General features: G+C 37.3%; 2 protein-coding genes across 2 annotated transcripts in view; one reads left to right on the top strand and one right to left on the bottom strand.

Moving 5' to 3' along the window:
* The first annotated feature begins 248 nt into the window (after positions 1 to 248).
* On the top strand, positions 249 to 7720 carry LOC6048278 (protein crossbronx homolog). The gene is made up of 4 exons (XM_001865185.2): positions 249 to 476; positions 540 to 604; positions 676 to 779; positions 6760 to 7720. The coding sequence occupies exons 1-4, from the start codon at positions 409 to 411 to the stop codon at positions 7216 to 7218; spliced, it is 696 nt and encodes a 231-aa protein (XP_001865220.2). The 5' UTR covers positions 249 to 408; the 3' UTR covers positions 7219 to 7720.
* LOC6048282 overlaps positions 7547 to 15556 on the bottom strand; it is a 22278-nt gene continuing 14268 nt past the window's right edge. Inside the window, exons 3-5 of the mRNA XM_038254355.1 lie at positions 14224 to 14526; positions 8190 to 8354; positions 7547 to 8127 (exon numbers count right to left, since the gene is read on the bottom strand). Coding sequence (XP_038110283.1) covers positions 7777 to 8127; positions 8190 to 8354; positions 14224 to 14526 — 819 coding nt within the window. The 3' untranslated portion in view covers positions 7547 to 7776. The remainder of the gene's footprint in view (positions 8128 to 8189; positions 8355 to 14223; positions 14527 to 15556) is intronic.

Here is a 15556-nt window from a genome sequence, read left to right as displayed (position 1 = left end):
GGTATATCTAGAGTCGTATTTAAGAAGTTCATTTTTCGAGTGATTTTATAGCCTTGCCTCAGTGAGGTGAGGAAGGCAAAAACCCCTAGATTTTAGAGTGATGATCAATTCTCTTCGAAAATGATCAACGGCTTCACCTTAACAAATTAAAGTTGAAATCAACTGAAAGCCGTTTTCCAAATTTGGGTTTAATCAAACCTGACTGATTTCACATAAGAGTGTAACTGCGGTGTAATCCAGGAGCTGTCATATTTGTTTATGTTTTGGTTTCAATATTTTGCATGAAATCTTTTGCTGCTTAGCAAATTTTTAATTTTAATCCTAAAATCTTGTGAAAAGATTGTTAAAACTAAGTATAGTTACATGTTTTAGTAAAGTGTTGTAATAAGAATTTCAACAAAATCTAAAATGACGCTTGATTCTTACGACAAACTGCTTGGCACCGTCCTGCAAGAGTACAAAATTCTTACAGAATAGTAAGTTTCTCGGAACCAATTTTGTATTTAGTTGAAATTTGGTAATTTTATTCCTTCTTTCAGCAAGCGACTGCAAAGTGAAGATCTCGGAGGAATCTACGTTATTCCGTCGCATGAGAACAGCTTCGGTAAGAATGGATACTCCTTCCCAGGGAATTTCAACTTCTGATTCCCAACAATCTTCTGTATCTCATTCCAGTTTGGTTCGGAGTGCTCTTTGTGCGGAGTGGTCCGTACAAAAACGGGGTGTTCAGATTTACGCTTACGTTGCCGGATAAATTTCCCAACGATTCGGCGGTGCCGGTAAGTTTGATCAATCATTTTTACATTTTTCTTTCTTTGTCAATTATCGCAGTATCTTTGAGAGTTTTTCCTTATTGAGCAGTAGCAAAAAGTTATTGGGGTTTAAACATATTTGTTTTAAACAGTAATTTGCAAAAGCTATGAACAAGGGTCAAACCAATCCCGGTCCTTTATGCTATATTTTGAAGTGAATCTAAAGACCTTTTAAAAGCGGCAAAGGGAATTGGATTTTATCAACATTTACGAAAATACACTCAACCCCCGGTGGTTGGTCACTTTTTCGTTTGACACTTTTTTAGTTTGTACCCCGTTGGTTGGTCAAAGTCAAAATAAAAAGTGACGAACTGTCACTTGTTACACGGCGCTCACGCACACTATCAAAACAAACGTTTGGTAGTGTGTGTGTGAACTCCGTGTAAAAGGGGTGTCAAACTAAAACGTGACCCCGTTCGTTTGACAGGGTCTAGCTCATTTCCCCGAATGACATTTCCCAGAATGCCATTTTCCCGAAAATCATTTCCCCTAATTGACCACATCCCCGAATACCACTTCCCCTCATCAGCCACATCCCCGAATGCCATTTCCCCGAATATCATTTCCCCTAATCGGCTTTATCCCCGAATGCCATTTCCCCTAATCGGCCATTTCCCCGAATGCCATTTCCCCGATGTGACACTTACGCTAATTGCCGTTTATTTAAATTTAAATTTTCCCGAATTTCATATTCCCTAATCTTTATTTTCGCTAAAGCCTTTTTCCATGACTAACAGTTATTTTCTCTCTCAATTTTACCGAACAAACAGCTTTTTCGGGTATTCTGTTGATTAAATGTTGTAAATTGGGTAGTAAAGCCCTTTGTAAATTTTTTTGAGCAACGGTAAGAAACACGATTAAAAACCATTTCTGATGACGTTTATTTAAAAAAAAAAAGTTATTAACAAGACAACATTTTTTCGATGGATCAACTATGGTCCCCTTGGAACGATCTGTCAAGCAGGAGCTTTTCTGCCAAGAAGGGCCGGGAAGTGAATTTTTAAAAATTGAATTAAAAATCCATGTTAAATCTTTTGTGGTCGTTAAAAGGGTCATTGTACTTTAAAAATAAGCTTTATCATTGTGAACAGTAATATCAGCTTAATTTTAGGACCCAATTACAGTCCAGACTCGATTATCCGAAGCCTCGATTGTCCGAAGTTTCGATTATCCGAAGTTCGATTATCCGAAGCGAAATTTTTCCGAGGCCTTCGGATAATCGAGTTGTTGTGTGTTCAAGAACCCAAAAATCGAACAAATAGGTTCAGGCTGGTACAAATTTTAGTTAATGTTTTTGTTGATTATACTTTTCGCCAAATCCAAAACTAGCAATGTGAATAAAATGATCAGTGTGAACGGGGTTCTGTACTACGGAAATCGCACGTTATGTTTTCTGAATCATAAAAAATAACAAAACTTCTATTGCATTATTATTATCATGTCTATAAGTAAAAAGTATTTGGTTTGAGAATATATAACAAAAAGTCTGTAACAATATTCATTGTATATGAATGAATAGTACCAATCCTTTCAACACTCTTTCCCCCCTAAAATGCTACGTCTGTTCTGAGTGAATTCAAAAAGAAAGTTGATCATTCAAGGCCAATACGAACCTTTCCAGAAATATTGTATGTGGTTTGATGTGATAAAAATTGTTATCATTTATTTTCTTATAATATGCGCGCGCGCTCCTGGGCACCGGGCATTTCCGCTTGACCGCGTTCGGGGAAATGGCATTCAGGGAAATGACTATTCAGGGATATGACTAATCGGGTAAGTGGCATTCGGGATTGTGGCCTATTCGGGAAAATGACTTTCGGGGATGTGAACGATTAGGGGAAATGGGAAATTCGGGTAAATGGAATTCGGGGAAATGACTATTAGGGGAAGTGTCTTTTCGGGGAAGTGGCATTCGGGGAAATGTCCCTTCGGTAATATGGGTTTCGGGGAAATGTCATAGATTCGTTTGACAACAGTTGGTGTCAAACCATCGGGGTTTGAGTGTACTGGAAATATTAAAATTTTTAATGTATGTTGGATCTCAAACTTATAACTCTTCATTTTTTTAAGAGGGGCCATGACCGGGCATCTAACATATTTTGCACTTAGATCCTTTCGCCTCAGGTTTCTAGCTGACCTAGGGTGGATGATACCCCAACTTGGTATGAACCACAAAAAATCAAGTAATTTGTGATTGTAGATGGTATTGTTTTGATTCGCAGCATTTGGAGTCAACTGTTGTGGAAGTACCAGAAGTATCAGAAACATCGCTGAATATCTCCTTTCCACTTTCAGTTACCATATATCCTCTGTTTTTTTTTGTTTTACTGCTCTTCTAATACGGCTTCTGTTTCCATCATTTTATTTTGATTTTTCACTCTATTTTTCCAATTAATACTGATTTAAAAAATGTGTGTTTTCCTAAACAAATAATTTCCTTCAATGTGGCATCGATGTCAAATCTCATTTATCATTTTCCTATTCTTTGTTGATTAACTTCTTCATTTATTTATTTAATTGAATATTTTTGCATCTGTCCTATAAGCTGTCATTTATATCATTTAAGCTATTTTGTTACATTATCTCTATTCAATAACTTTTGTTTATTTTTTCATCTACTCCATCGCGTTTCTAATTTATTCTTCAACATACAGTTATTATTTGTCTTTTACTGTTTATTCTTTATATAATATATAGTTTGTACACTCAAACCCCGATGGTTTGACACCAACTCTTGTCAAACGTACGGGGTCACTTTTTAGTTTGACACCCCATTTACACGGAGTTCACACACACTACCAAACGTTTGTTTTGATAGTGTGCGTGAGCGCCGTATAAAAAGTGACAGTTTGTCAGTTTGACTTTGACCAACCAAACTAAAAAAGTGTCAAACGAAAAAGTGACCAACCACAGTCCAGACCGATTATCCGAATCCTCGATTATCCGAAGTTCCTTCGGATAATCAAATTTATTTTTTCGTATTTTTTAATTTTCTAATTTTTAACATCAAATTCGAATTCGGCGACCCCATTTTAGTCAATTTTTTTCAACATTTCATCACCGCCATCTTGGATTCAAAAATTCTAAATCATTTTAAAGTAGTTTAGGGGTCATACATAAGATCTACATTCAAAGATACGACAACGTGAACGGTGATTCGATTTTTCAAAGCTTTGATTATCTGAAGTGAAATTTTGCCAAGGCCTTCCGATAATCGAGTCTGGACTGTACTACACAGAAAAAGAAATGATGGTAATATTCATCAGGAAATGGTGACAGATTTTGTGGCAAAAATGTGTAATCTTGCATAAAACAATGATGAGTTTTGATCAGTTTCTGGTGAATATTCGTCAGGATCACATTTTTACACATTTTTAAATTAATATTACTTTAAAAAGAGGTAATATTGAACATACCAAAATTTGAACATTCCAAAATTCAACTTTTTTTGCTGTGTATAATCTGTTCAGAAACTCATGCCGAACATTTTGCATCAAAATGCTCATGAAAACATGATTTCTATAACATATACTTAAAAAATAAAAAAAATCCAACAAAAACAAGTAATGCAATGAATATAAAATTTACTAATTACTTAGTAAAAGAGTTATATGACTTTGAAAATTCTATACAAAACTTATCTAAACCTAATTTAGCAAACTGTAATTTCAACTACACAGAAAAAATGGGGGTAATATTCATCAGGAAGTGGTGACAGATTTTGTGTAAAAAATGTGTAATTTTACATCAAGAATTGGTGAATATTCATTAGTTTCAAATTTTTATACATTTTTTATTAAATTTAATCATAAAAATAGATATTATTCAACCAACCAAAGTTTCAACCTTCTGAAATTAAACTTTTTTTTCTGTGTAAGTGTCAATATACTACCTGGGCGCTGAATAGTGGTTTGCAAAACGGCCTCAATTTTGAACTGTCAAAGTGGAGCCAATTTATTGTTCGCTAAAAGTAGGAAGTATTCTCGGGAGTATTGTTATCGATCATTATGTTTTTTTGCAGCAATAATAAATGAGTGGCTTTTGAGGACATGGAGTAGATGTCAAGAATCACGGCGTGATTTCTAGAACAAACTTTTCAGGAATAGTCATCGCTGCTTTCAAATGTGTCTTATATGAAAAACTAAAACAATCATTTTATACAAATGAAAAGTATTTCTCCTAAAGCTTGCAACAGTAGTTTGCAGTTCAATTTCGAGTTTTAATTTCTGAATAATCCCACATATTCAAAAAATCGGTTAAAACTTCATTTTCAAAATGTTTAGCGGTTTGCAACCTTCCACAAAGTTGTTTCTTGTCTTATTTTGCACATTTTGATGAGTAAATGACAAATAAAACACATCATTTGATAAGTTTTCTGAACTGTTAGTATAAAGTTTCTAATAAATAATATAGAAATTTAAAACCAAAAAACTTAAAATAGAGATATCTCAGAAATTTCCCGATGAAACATTTCGCTCTTAGAAGCATTGGAAAGCTGAGTAAATTTCATATAAGACACATTTGAAAATAGCGATGACTATTTTTTCTCCTTAAGGTTGCCCAGAAAACACGCCGTGAGAAATTTTAAGAAAGTTGAAGGCGAGATCGTATTTTTTAAAATTATGAATGGAAGATGTTCATGCAGTCGATGCGGTTGTATCCATCCAAAAGCTTTTATTTTTTATTGTTTGATTCCGTTTGAAAACCTGGTTTAGTGAAAATCTTCTATGTTTAATTGATCAGCTTCGCTAGAATTAGCAATATTTTTTTTCGCTGGACCAGGAAGAGCTCCAGGAATCAGCCAGGGAATTTGGAGCCTAACATTTCAAAAGGGCACATAACTTTTGTAAACAATAGTGTATCCCTTTCACTCAAATGACAGTTTACATAAGAGGGCTTTTGCTAATTTGATTTGGTTAACCGCGGTGGATTTTCTTGAAATAATTCGAACTGTCAAAAATGCACCAAAGCATCTACCGGTGGATACTTTTCTACCACAGATTTTTGTGCGATCAATGTGGTAGATGCTTTGGTGGATTTTTGACAGTTCGAATTATTTCAAGAAAATCCACCGCGGTTAACCAAATCAAATTAACAAAAGCCCTAAGGTGTGAAAGGGACACACTCTTGGTTAAAAAAGTTATGTGCCATAATGAAATGGCAAGCACGAATTATCTGCGACATCGCAGAATGAAACTCTCGCGCAGTGCCTCGTCACCATTAAAAAAGAAAAATCTCTTCTAACCGGTCGAAACGCGACCATTTTCCATCAAAAAATGTCTCAAACTAGACAAAGTAAAACACATACCTACTACTGATTATAAAACTGATTATAAAGCTCATTTGCCAGTAAGAAAAAAAGTCATGCTTGTGCTTGAACAGCCTCCTATTTTGTAGATGTAAACAAAGTGGGATCATTCGAAAATCACGTTACGCATTCTCTCTATTCATCACCCAGTCTATTACCATAAAATTGCTAAATGAACATTTTGGAAACGATATTACACCGTTTTGGTGGTCGATAAAATTGATTTTTCGTTGAAATTTCGTACCAACCCGTAATCACGTAAAAAAAAATCCGTCGGCATCCGAACCGGTCCACGTTTGACAAGTCATCCTATGTCATCGGAAAGGGCATACAATTTCCGATCTTTTGATACCCGAACATCTAGGTTTTCTACACTCAAAGCGTGTTCTAGCGTGTTGCTCGTACTGACTCAGAGCAAGGGTGAGATGTAGGTGTAAGGACAGTGCGTGTTCGTCGCGAACCTGGTGCATAAAATAGGCCAAGGCCCGTTCTTATACTGAATATTACAAATAGGAATTGCGAACTTAACTACTCTGAATAACTAAACAACTATGGGCAAAACAATGAATTTACAAATGAAATACGGTATTGTTTCGACTTCTCTGAACAACCGATATTTTTTTTTTACCACACCGCCAGACCGTCGTCTTCCAGAGCGAAACCTTCCACCCGCTGGTGTGCCCGTACAACGGCACGCTCGAACTGTCCGAGGCGTTCGCCAAGTGGAAATCGGGCGAAAACCACCTGTGGCAGGTGCTCAAGTTCATCCAGTACGTGTTCGCCCACTTTGAGGAGTACATGGCGGTGGCGGAACTGACGGCCAACAACGTGGCCCACGAACTCTTCCAGCAGAGCCGGGCGGACTTTTTGCAGCGGGTCGAGGAGTGCGTGCGGTTGAGTCAGGCCAAGGTGTACGATCCGGCACCGGTTCAGGACCGGAACTACATTGTGTTCGAGCAGTTTGACGGGGCTGTGCATGGGCCGGTGCTGGAATCGATGAAGCAGGGCCGGGTGAATGAGGTCGGCACGACGCCACCCTCGTCGGGGCTTTCGTGGGTTAAGGAGGGCGTGTTTCAGCCGTTGAGCAAGCAGGGTTAAGTTGGGATGTTTTTGGGATAAAGGTAGAACCCCGGTGGTTCGACAGTTTTTTTTACTTCGTTCTGATAAAAAGAGGTCAAGTTCCAATTTATTGATAATATTTTTAACTTTTTGGCCTAATTTATACTAGTTTGCTCAACATCGATCCATTTTTAGTTGACGTCGGTTCGACACGCATAAATTACGCAAATTTTGTATGGGGTTGAAGATATCGGTGGATGCTCTGAGAGGATTTGTAGTGTTTGTGAGCGCATTGCTAAAAATTACCCTTTTCAGTTAAAAACTGTCAAACGACTGGGTTTCTTTCGGTAGAATAAAACAACGAGTCAGTTATTGTCGAAGGGATGGCGTTAAATAACCTTGAATGTGCAAATATTTATTACAAGCTAAACCTAATGAAGTAAGTTTTTCTTTGTGGGATGAGCAAATGGCAATAATATTCGTTTGTAATTAAATTCTAATTTTGGTCACACATGCGCCACCTGGCGCCAGAGTATCCTAACCGCATGTTTACTCTCGGTAGAACCCAAAAGAAAGTCCCTTTTGACGTCTCCCTTCCTACATTCCGTTGACCCGACTGTACTTTCCGGTTTTCAACTTTTTCGCCCGACGCATACTGATGATCCGACGGACAATGTCCAGCAGGGCGATTCCGACGACGGAAAAGAACAAGATGGCGGCACCGATGGCCACATTACGGAACTCCGGGTAGACCTGGTTCAGCTCGCGGTCGTTGATGTGGATGTGCAGATTTTCGGTTTTCGTCACCAGCTGGTCGTTGTACTTGTGGTCCGTGTGGGGTTTGTTGGGCGACAGGGTCGGAACGCCCGGGAGCAGCTGAGATTCGTCGTACAGGCTGGTGACCACGCCGTACTCCGGGTGGGTCTCCGTCAGTGACGTTTCGATCGACTGGAAGTGATGACAGACGTTAAAAATCTCTTACAAATTTCATGATTTTGATGGAATCTTACCGCTCCCTCGATGGACGCTAGCGACTTGGCCCAGCTGTAACCCTCCTCGTCGGTGTACACGGTGACCAGCTTGCCGCGGAACTCCCGGTAGGCGCGATCCTCGCTGCCCACGACCGTTACGTTGATGACCGTGTGGGGGCTCATGTAGCGGACAGCGTTGATGGTCTGCAGATGGGTTGCGAAAAGGAGAAACGGTAAGCGTTACTAACATTCTACTCTCTGACAAGGTAGGCGTCGTTATTGACCAAAATGTAAAAAAGAGTAAAAGTGGTATAAAAAGTGACAGCACTTCACTGTCACTTTAATAACGTGACATCAATTGTTTTGCTTCCGACTCCCTTGTATTTTTCCACCCAATTTTATCTTCGTTACCCATCAATCACGACAAGAAATTTCACAAAACGGTTCCGAGTAGGTCAGTGGAAGGGGTTGACGTCGTTTGACTTCTTTTTTGTTGCTGTTATCTTATCTATAACCAGCATTTCGATCCGCAAATAATGACTGCAGTAAAAGTATGAAGAAAACGAAACCGATAAAAAAAACTCTTCCATGATTTGTGTGTGACACTCACATGGCGCAAACTGGATCATCGGGCGATGCGAAATACTTGACGCGTGACGTCGTTCCTTTTTCTACCTGATTATGTGTTATCAATGAAGTGAAGTGGGGTTGGTAATTGTATGTATTTCAAGGTTGGGGCTACTTTTGTTAAGTTTATCAATTCAAATAGTGTCTATTTTAAGAGCTTTGATATCAAATCTAAAAACAGCGACCCCAAATTAGCCAATTCAGCCAATTATTCAGAAAATTATTCTTCCTTTTAATCTACAAGGACTTCGCCGCCCTGGGCTCCTAAGTGTATGATAGTATGGCACGAAGCGACGGTGCCGAATACCCATATTTACACAAAGAATTTTAGAGCGCCCTCCGCGGGATTCGAACCGGCGACCTCTGGATTGTGAGTACAGTGCGCGGTCCGATTGATCCACACTAAATTAATTTAGTAATTTCCAATATATATATATATATATTTTTACAATTGTTTCCCTTGAACTTTCTGTGAGTATGGGTAAATTACTTTAGATATAGCTTGAATTTAGTTATTGGAAAAGTTAAATATCGAATGAAATTCAATCGTTGTTCGTTATTTTCCTTTTGAAAACATAAAAAAATATTGAAATTTCAAAAAAAAAATCAGGTGATTTAAATTTAAGCCATTGCAAATATGTTTAAAGAATTTCGCATAAAATAAGTGGTAAAACATGGTAACTATCCAAACTGAATTTTTAATTGAAAAACCGTTTAATACTGACAACTATTTAAATCTACATTGATTAAAAATCCAGTATAAAAATTTACAATATTCCTTGGAAAAAATGGAACTTTGTAAAATAATGTTTAACCAACTGAACAAAATTAATAAAGGTTGAGCATGAGCATGGTTGACTGCCAATGAGCTGCTACTCCGTTATTGACAGATCAGCTGAAGTTAAACAATGAATCAAAAATGATCAGTGGGAGCCAACCATCCGTTCACTGTTTAACCTCTGAAGATCCCTACTTTATTAGTCAATACCGGCGCCCTCCCAAGAAGCCTGCAGTTCAACGAAAGGGAGGAATGTTAGTCCGATAGTTGAAGTTGCAGACTCATCAAGCACACAGTTTTTCGCTATATACTTGTTGATACCGCTTGAGACCGTTGAATCCACAGCATCTCCTTCAAGCATCACGTGATTATTATTATTTTTTGGGTTAGTAGGATAAGGTATTGGCTTTTCGATGCCTCCCGAGCCACGATGCTATGGGGAGGACTTTCATGACAGACCCGTCGGCGAGCCTTCCGAGCAACGATGCTATGGGAAGGTCTTTTTGGTTAATACACAAAGTCACTCACACACAATTATTTCACTCCACTATTAATTAATCCAAAATGTCAGTGCGTCTTTCGATCATTATATAGAGATGGCTTTTTCACCATAAAAAATAAAACCTTATTCAAAAAATTATACACAATTTACCCGACGCTGTGCCTTCCGATCAACGATGATATAGGAAGGGCTTTGAAAATCACAAAACAATTAATTAAGATCACCAAAAAAAATCATAAAAAACACCAATTACTCAACGAAAATTACGCTCAAGACACAAATAATTCAGTAAGTCATGCTATTATTCGATTACCACAATCACTCACCCCATACGAACAGCGACACAAAAGCACACAAAAAAATTAACCTGCATAATCACGACTTCGCGTCCCTACTTCCAGCGCACTAATCACTCAACAAAATTAATAAAGGTTTTTATTTTACTAAAATTGTTATAATTCATTTAGATATTTTTTCAATGGTTAATATTGTTTTTTTTTTATAAAGATTTTTTAATTTCAAATATTTTTTTAGATAAGAAATGCCTAATTATTTGAGTTCCCTGGAGATGGAGCCACACGTTGCCGTCGTTTCAGGGCTATTTGCAAAGATGGTTTCCGATGTTGATATATATCACACATTTATTTTATATTTATATACTTGTGTTGATAGAAATCACAACTATTGTACTATGTAAAATTGCAAGATATTGATTTTTTTTTATTTGCATCTCAATATTCTTGTTTGTAAAATCTGCTTTGAACAGGTTTTAATCTTTTTGATACGTCGTTAGCTTAGGTAGAAATTCATAAAGCACAGCAACGCTTACACAAAACAGTAAGAGAGGTCTCTTCTAGGCACTGTGATTTTTTTCGTTTTTTTCAAAGTGGGTGTTAGGTTAGGATTTGGTATTTTGATAAATTAGTTTTGTTGCAAGGCACTCAGAATAGTTAGTATTTTTTGTAACTTTAGGTTGTTTAATAGTTCCAGACTCCATCTGTGTGTAAGTGAGTTAAGTAATGCTTTCAGAATCTCTGATTTCAATTTATGTGGTATGCTAACCATTCGGAATAGTCAAAAATCCATAGAGCCTCGATCAATCAGTAATGAAATGATATCGGACAAAATTCGTTAATCTGTTGAACTAACGGTTTTCGGATTATGGTTGTATCGACCATTGTTGCGAATCGAGGATCTACTGGAGTTTTGACGATCAAATGGAGCCTAACATTTCAAAGGGACACATGGTTTTTGTGAACAGGGATGCATCTCTCTCACTCAAATGACAGTTTACATAATGTATGATAGGGATACACTCTTGTTTGCAGAGCTTCTGTGCCCTAATGAAATGGAAGGCACGAAATCCGTAATAACAGTTCAATGGAGCGCGTCTGCATTTGTGGACAGACAGTCTATCCCTTTCGCTCAAGTGACAGTTCACGTCAAGTAAGAGGGGATAGACTGCTTGTTTACAAATGCAGATTCGCCCTATTGAACTGTTACTACGGAAATAGTCGTCTTAACAACGAGTGTTCAACTTGTAAAGTATGAACTGTTCATTTATGTTTATTGGGTTAAAAACAAGGTAAAGGAATGTTTGGCATTTGGGAGTTTGAGATTCAAGTTTCTTTCAGAAAGTTTAGTTTAGGTTGTTCATAAATGTTTGTTTTCCGTAAATAATAGATTGGACTTTAATCAATGGTTAAACTGGTCGAAGTGTACTATTTCATTTGCACATCTGCTTCTAGTTGTAATGTACGATAAGACTACTGACATACGCGACAGGACGGGGCCCAGAAAAAAAGCATCAAGATTTATATTCCATAGACAAGTTAGTTTTCATCTTTCGGTTTCCAGTTTTTTTTTTTAAATTTCCTTTAAATTTGAAATACATCATAGGTGTCCTTTGTATAGATCTCCGATTAGTTACATTTTCTTATTTAATTAACTAATAATTTAATTTATTCCGGGCCTTCTTACTTTGAATCACAATTTCAGATTGTCTTTATTCAGTGTTAAACTTAGATTACCGTAACTGCTCAAATCATCCAAGTTCTTACTACTCACATCAACACTAATTTTCTTTCACCTCCCCCCTCCCGATCCCTATATCTTCCGGTGGTGTTCATTTGGTATGCAATACTAGTTCGGCCACTACCCTTTTTTCCACAAGAAACCGGACTTGGACTGACTTGAGGCCGCGTCCCCCACCTTGCTCCGTAAAACGAAACGAAACGAGAAATGCCTAATTATTTGAGTTTCTGGAAAAGTCAGAAAAAAATCGAGAAATTGAAAAAGGGATTTGAGTCGTCACCCTGCGTGTTCTAATTTCTACCAAAACACTCAATCAGCAATCGATGATATCTTGGAAACAATTGACCAGGGTTTTTATGTTAAAAAGTTAAACTTGTGTATTATTATCTCAATTTTTTTTTAAAGAAATATGTTCCGATGTTTTAAATCACGACTGATATTTTTGTAGCGCCAAATAATATGATTCAAGCTTGGATTTAATCCCTTTTAAAATGAAAGTCGTGTTTTAAATCTGAAAAAAATATGTCAAAAAGTTCAGAAAATTTCACACAAGTTTTATTAGTTACTGCACCATTAATTTTAATTTTTTAATAATTTTAATACAAGTCTCCCTCCATACAATTTACGTACTGGTCATACAATTAGAAAATCTGTATCTTGAAAAAAAAAAATGATAAAAAAATATCATTAAAATTTCCAAAATACGTTTTTTATATAGTTTTTGTTTTTGCGAAAAGCTTCGAAAATTTTCCTTTTTAGACTTAGTGGATCGGATTGCGGGTTGCTTGAATACAGCATTCTAAAATTTAAAACATAAGGAAAAAGAGTGTTTTCATTGTCTCCGAAGGCATGAATCATTTTTAAACTGGCTCTAGGAAATTATAAATTTGTTTTTGATATTAAAACTAATAAACTATTGTGACATTTTAAGTTTTTTGAAATAAAAATAAATTTGGAATCAGGCTTAACACTTTTAAATGTGCAAAATAAGTGTTTTAGCTCTTTTGAAACGTTAAGCTTGATATGAAACAAAACAAATTATTTCTATCGACAAATTCTAGCTTTTCTTATTCTAAAAGTACTATATTCAATTATGGTATGTTATGTCATGTCATGTTATTGCTTTAAAGTGAAAAAGTCATTACCGGCGCCGGCTACGACCAAAGGTAGGGTCCCGGAAAGTGAAAGTGAATGTTAGTCCGATACTTGAGTGGTAGAGACCGCCCAATCGACTACATCTCCGATAAAGTATCATCTGAGTTTTGAAGGGGTTCCTGATCCTAATGCTTAGTAAGTTCTTAGAGTCATCTGGAATGCTTTTGAATTTGTTTCACCAGCAAGCTTTTTGCGGCAAATTATTAAAGTCAATAACATATTTCATCATTATTTCGCCTGATGGGTATTCAATCTATAAGCTCCTTTTGATTCACTCAATCAAATTAAAATTAAGATATTAAGAATAATTTCAATCTTGTTATGTCTAGACTATCCCAAACCTATTCTGTATTTATTTGATCGCAAAATTGAGCGGACAAGTAACACCTTTCCGAAATGTGCTAATTCCCTCAGTTGATTCGGGAACTTTGAACCCCCGCTTGTGACGAAATTCCCACGTCAGCTGTTGTTGTTGTTGTCCTCGTTGAAAGAAATCCGACCAGGAACGATGTCAACAAGCTCTTGTTGGTTAGAAACACGTCGTATCTTGGCAATTCCAAAAACCCAATTGTTGACCCAAAATCGTCACCAGCGATCGTGCCACGTGCTAATTGATGGCACCCCCAAAGCCTCGAGCAAGGTGCTATCAATCTTGTCACACTTGGGTACTTTTTTTATTGACCTGTCGATTGCACCGGTTTTGATCAAACGACGAGTCAGCTCCACCCGAGATATTTCACCACCCACAATAGAATTAGCACTCGCGTGCTACATTTGTGACAGCCGGTGATTATGATAAGAAGTGACGAACGCGCCGCGCAAACATCCTCCGGCGAAATTGACCAATTAGTTTTTTGCGAAGCAATTTTGTTAGTTTGAAAATTAATCTTCACGTAAAAACAAACATTTTAAAATAACATCTTTGTTTATCACAATGAAGATCTGGCAACCCTGCCAAAAGTTATGGGCAAACTTACCTTAAAAGACCTGCCGTAGTACGTTTCACCGGAAATGGATTTGTAGGCCAGCGTTTTGCCCCGGAAAACGGCCAACGGAAGGCCAGTCATGACGGTGGCCGGAAGTTGGTACTCGATGCGGGTATCCTCCAGGTAGGAAATGTCCTGATCGATGTACTTGTAGGTGGCGTCCCGATTCTTGAGGGTTGCGTACGCGAGAATGGGAGAACCCAGCCGGGTGGTGTTGGTCCACTTTTTGTACATCATGTCGCGCAGCTCGTACCGTTCGGGGTATTTTTCGCCCAGGATGACCGTGGAGGTTGGCTGTAAGGAATGAACATAAATTAATGATTTGAGGAACCATTTTTTAATGAAATTTATGATTAAAAATTACACTTTCGCTCATAGGCTGCCTATTTTCTCCAAATTTCTTTCGTCATTTCGTAGAGCATGAATTGGGCTACAATGTCCTTTCATTAGATTTGACCAAATTTTAGAATACACCCAGAATCCAGAGCTGTCTCATTGTTCCCCTCTCTTTTCAGCCATGGGTAACAATAAGATACAGTCATCCCACATATTCGGAACACCCACAAATTCGGAACACTTTTGTGATAATTTGTCAATAACATGCCAAATGCAGCTTTTCTGTCGACCCTACTATTTTTAGGACCTTCATTTGGACATTCTCTTACTATTTCACTAGTAAAAGTAGTACTTTTTGAACGAAAAACCTCATTTCAAGACTATTTTGTCCAGAGCGGCGAAACACTGTCTCCAAATTGCCTGTTCCATGATTGTGGGATGTTATTGTGCCTCCCACAATTGTGGAACACCTGAATTTAACTGTTATTTTCACAAAAAAAAGTTATCAGACCATGGTTAAAACATCACTAAGCTTGAGTTTCATTGGTTTCAGTGTGTGAAGTCATTATTTTGTTACAAATATGTACTCCTGGAGAGATCCAAAGTTTGTTTACATTCGTAAGAAAAAAGTGTTCCGAATTTGTGGATTTCAAGGGTCAAAGTAATTCTTCAAAAACATCATATAAAAGTTAAAATTTGCAGATGTTCGATACAGCATTCGAAAGATCGCAAGAAAAGCTTTCAAATGAAGGTAAAAACGAATCATTAAGTTCAATTATCGATTTGCTATGATTTTTTGAACATTGGCCGATCTGGAAACCGTTCCGAATATGTGGGATGACTGTACTTCGATTTTTCTTCATTAACACTTGTAGCACCAACGGGGTCAAAACTTACACGAAGCACCAAGGGGGTCAAAAAAGTTGGAAATGCAACTTCAACCGGCTGTATCTCGGCAAAAACTCAACCGATTAGGATGATTCTTGTT

The sequence above is a fragment of the Culex quinquefasciatus genome, chromosome 2 (assembly GCF_015732765.1).
Source record: "Culex quinquefasciatus strain JHB chromosome 2, VPISU_Cqui_1.0_pri_paternal, whole genome shotgun sequence".
Taxonomy (NCBI): Eukaryota; Metazoa; Arthropoda; class Insecta; order Diptera; family Culicidae; genus Culex; species Culex quinquefasciatus.
Note: the sequence above shows the minus strand (reverse complement) of the source record. Positions and strands in the feature narration are given on the sequence as shown.

Excerpts from the sequence above, each read along its gene's own strand:
- LOC6048278 (XM_001865185.2), top strand. The coding sequence starts at position 409 with ATGACGCTTGATTCTTACGACAAACTGCTTGGCACCGTCCTGCAAGAG. Across the intron at positions 605-675 it reads GTCGCATGAGAACAGCTTCG|TTTGGTTCGGAGTGCTCTTT; the intron begins GTAAGAATGGAT and ends ATCTCATTCCAG. Across the intron at positions 780-6,759 it reads CCAACGATTCGGCGGTGCCG|ACCGTCGTCTTCCAGAGCGA; the intron begins GTAAGTTTGATC and ends CCACACCGCCAG.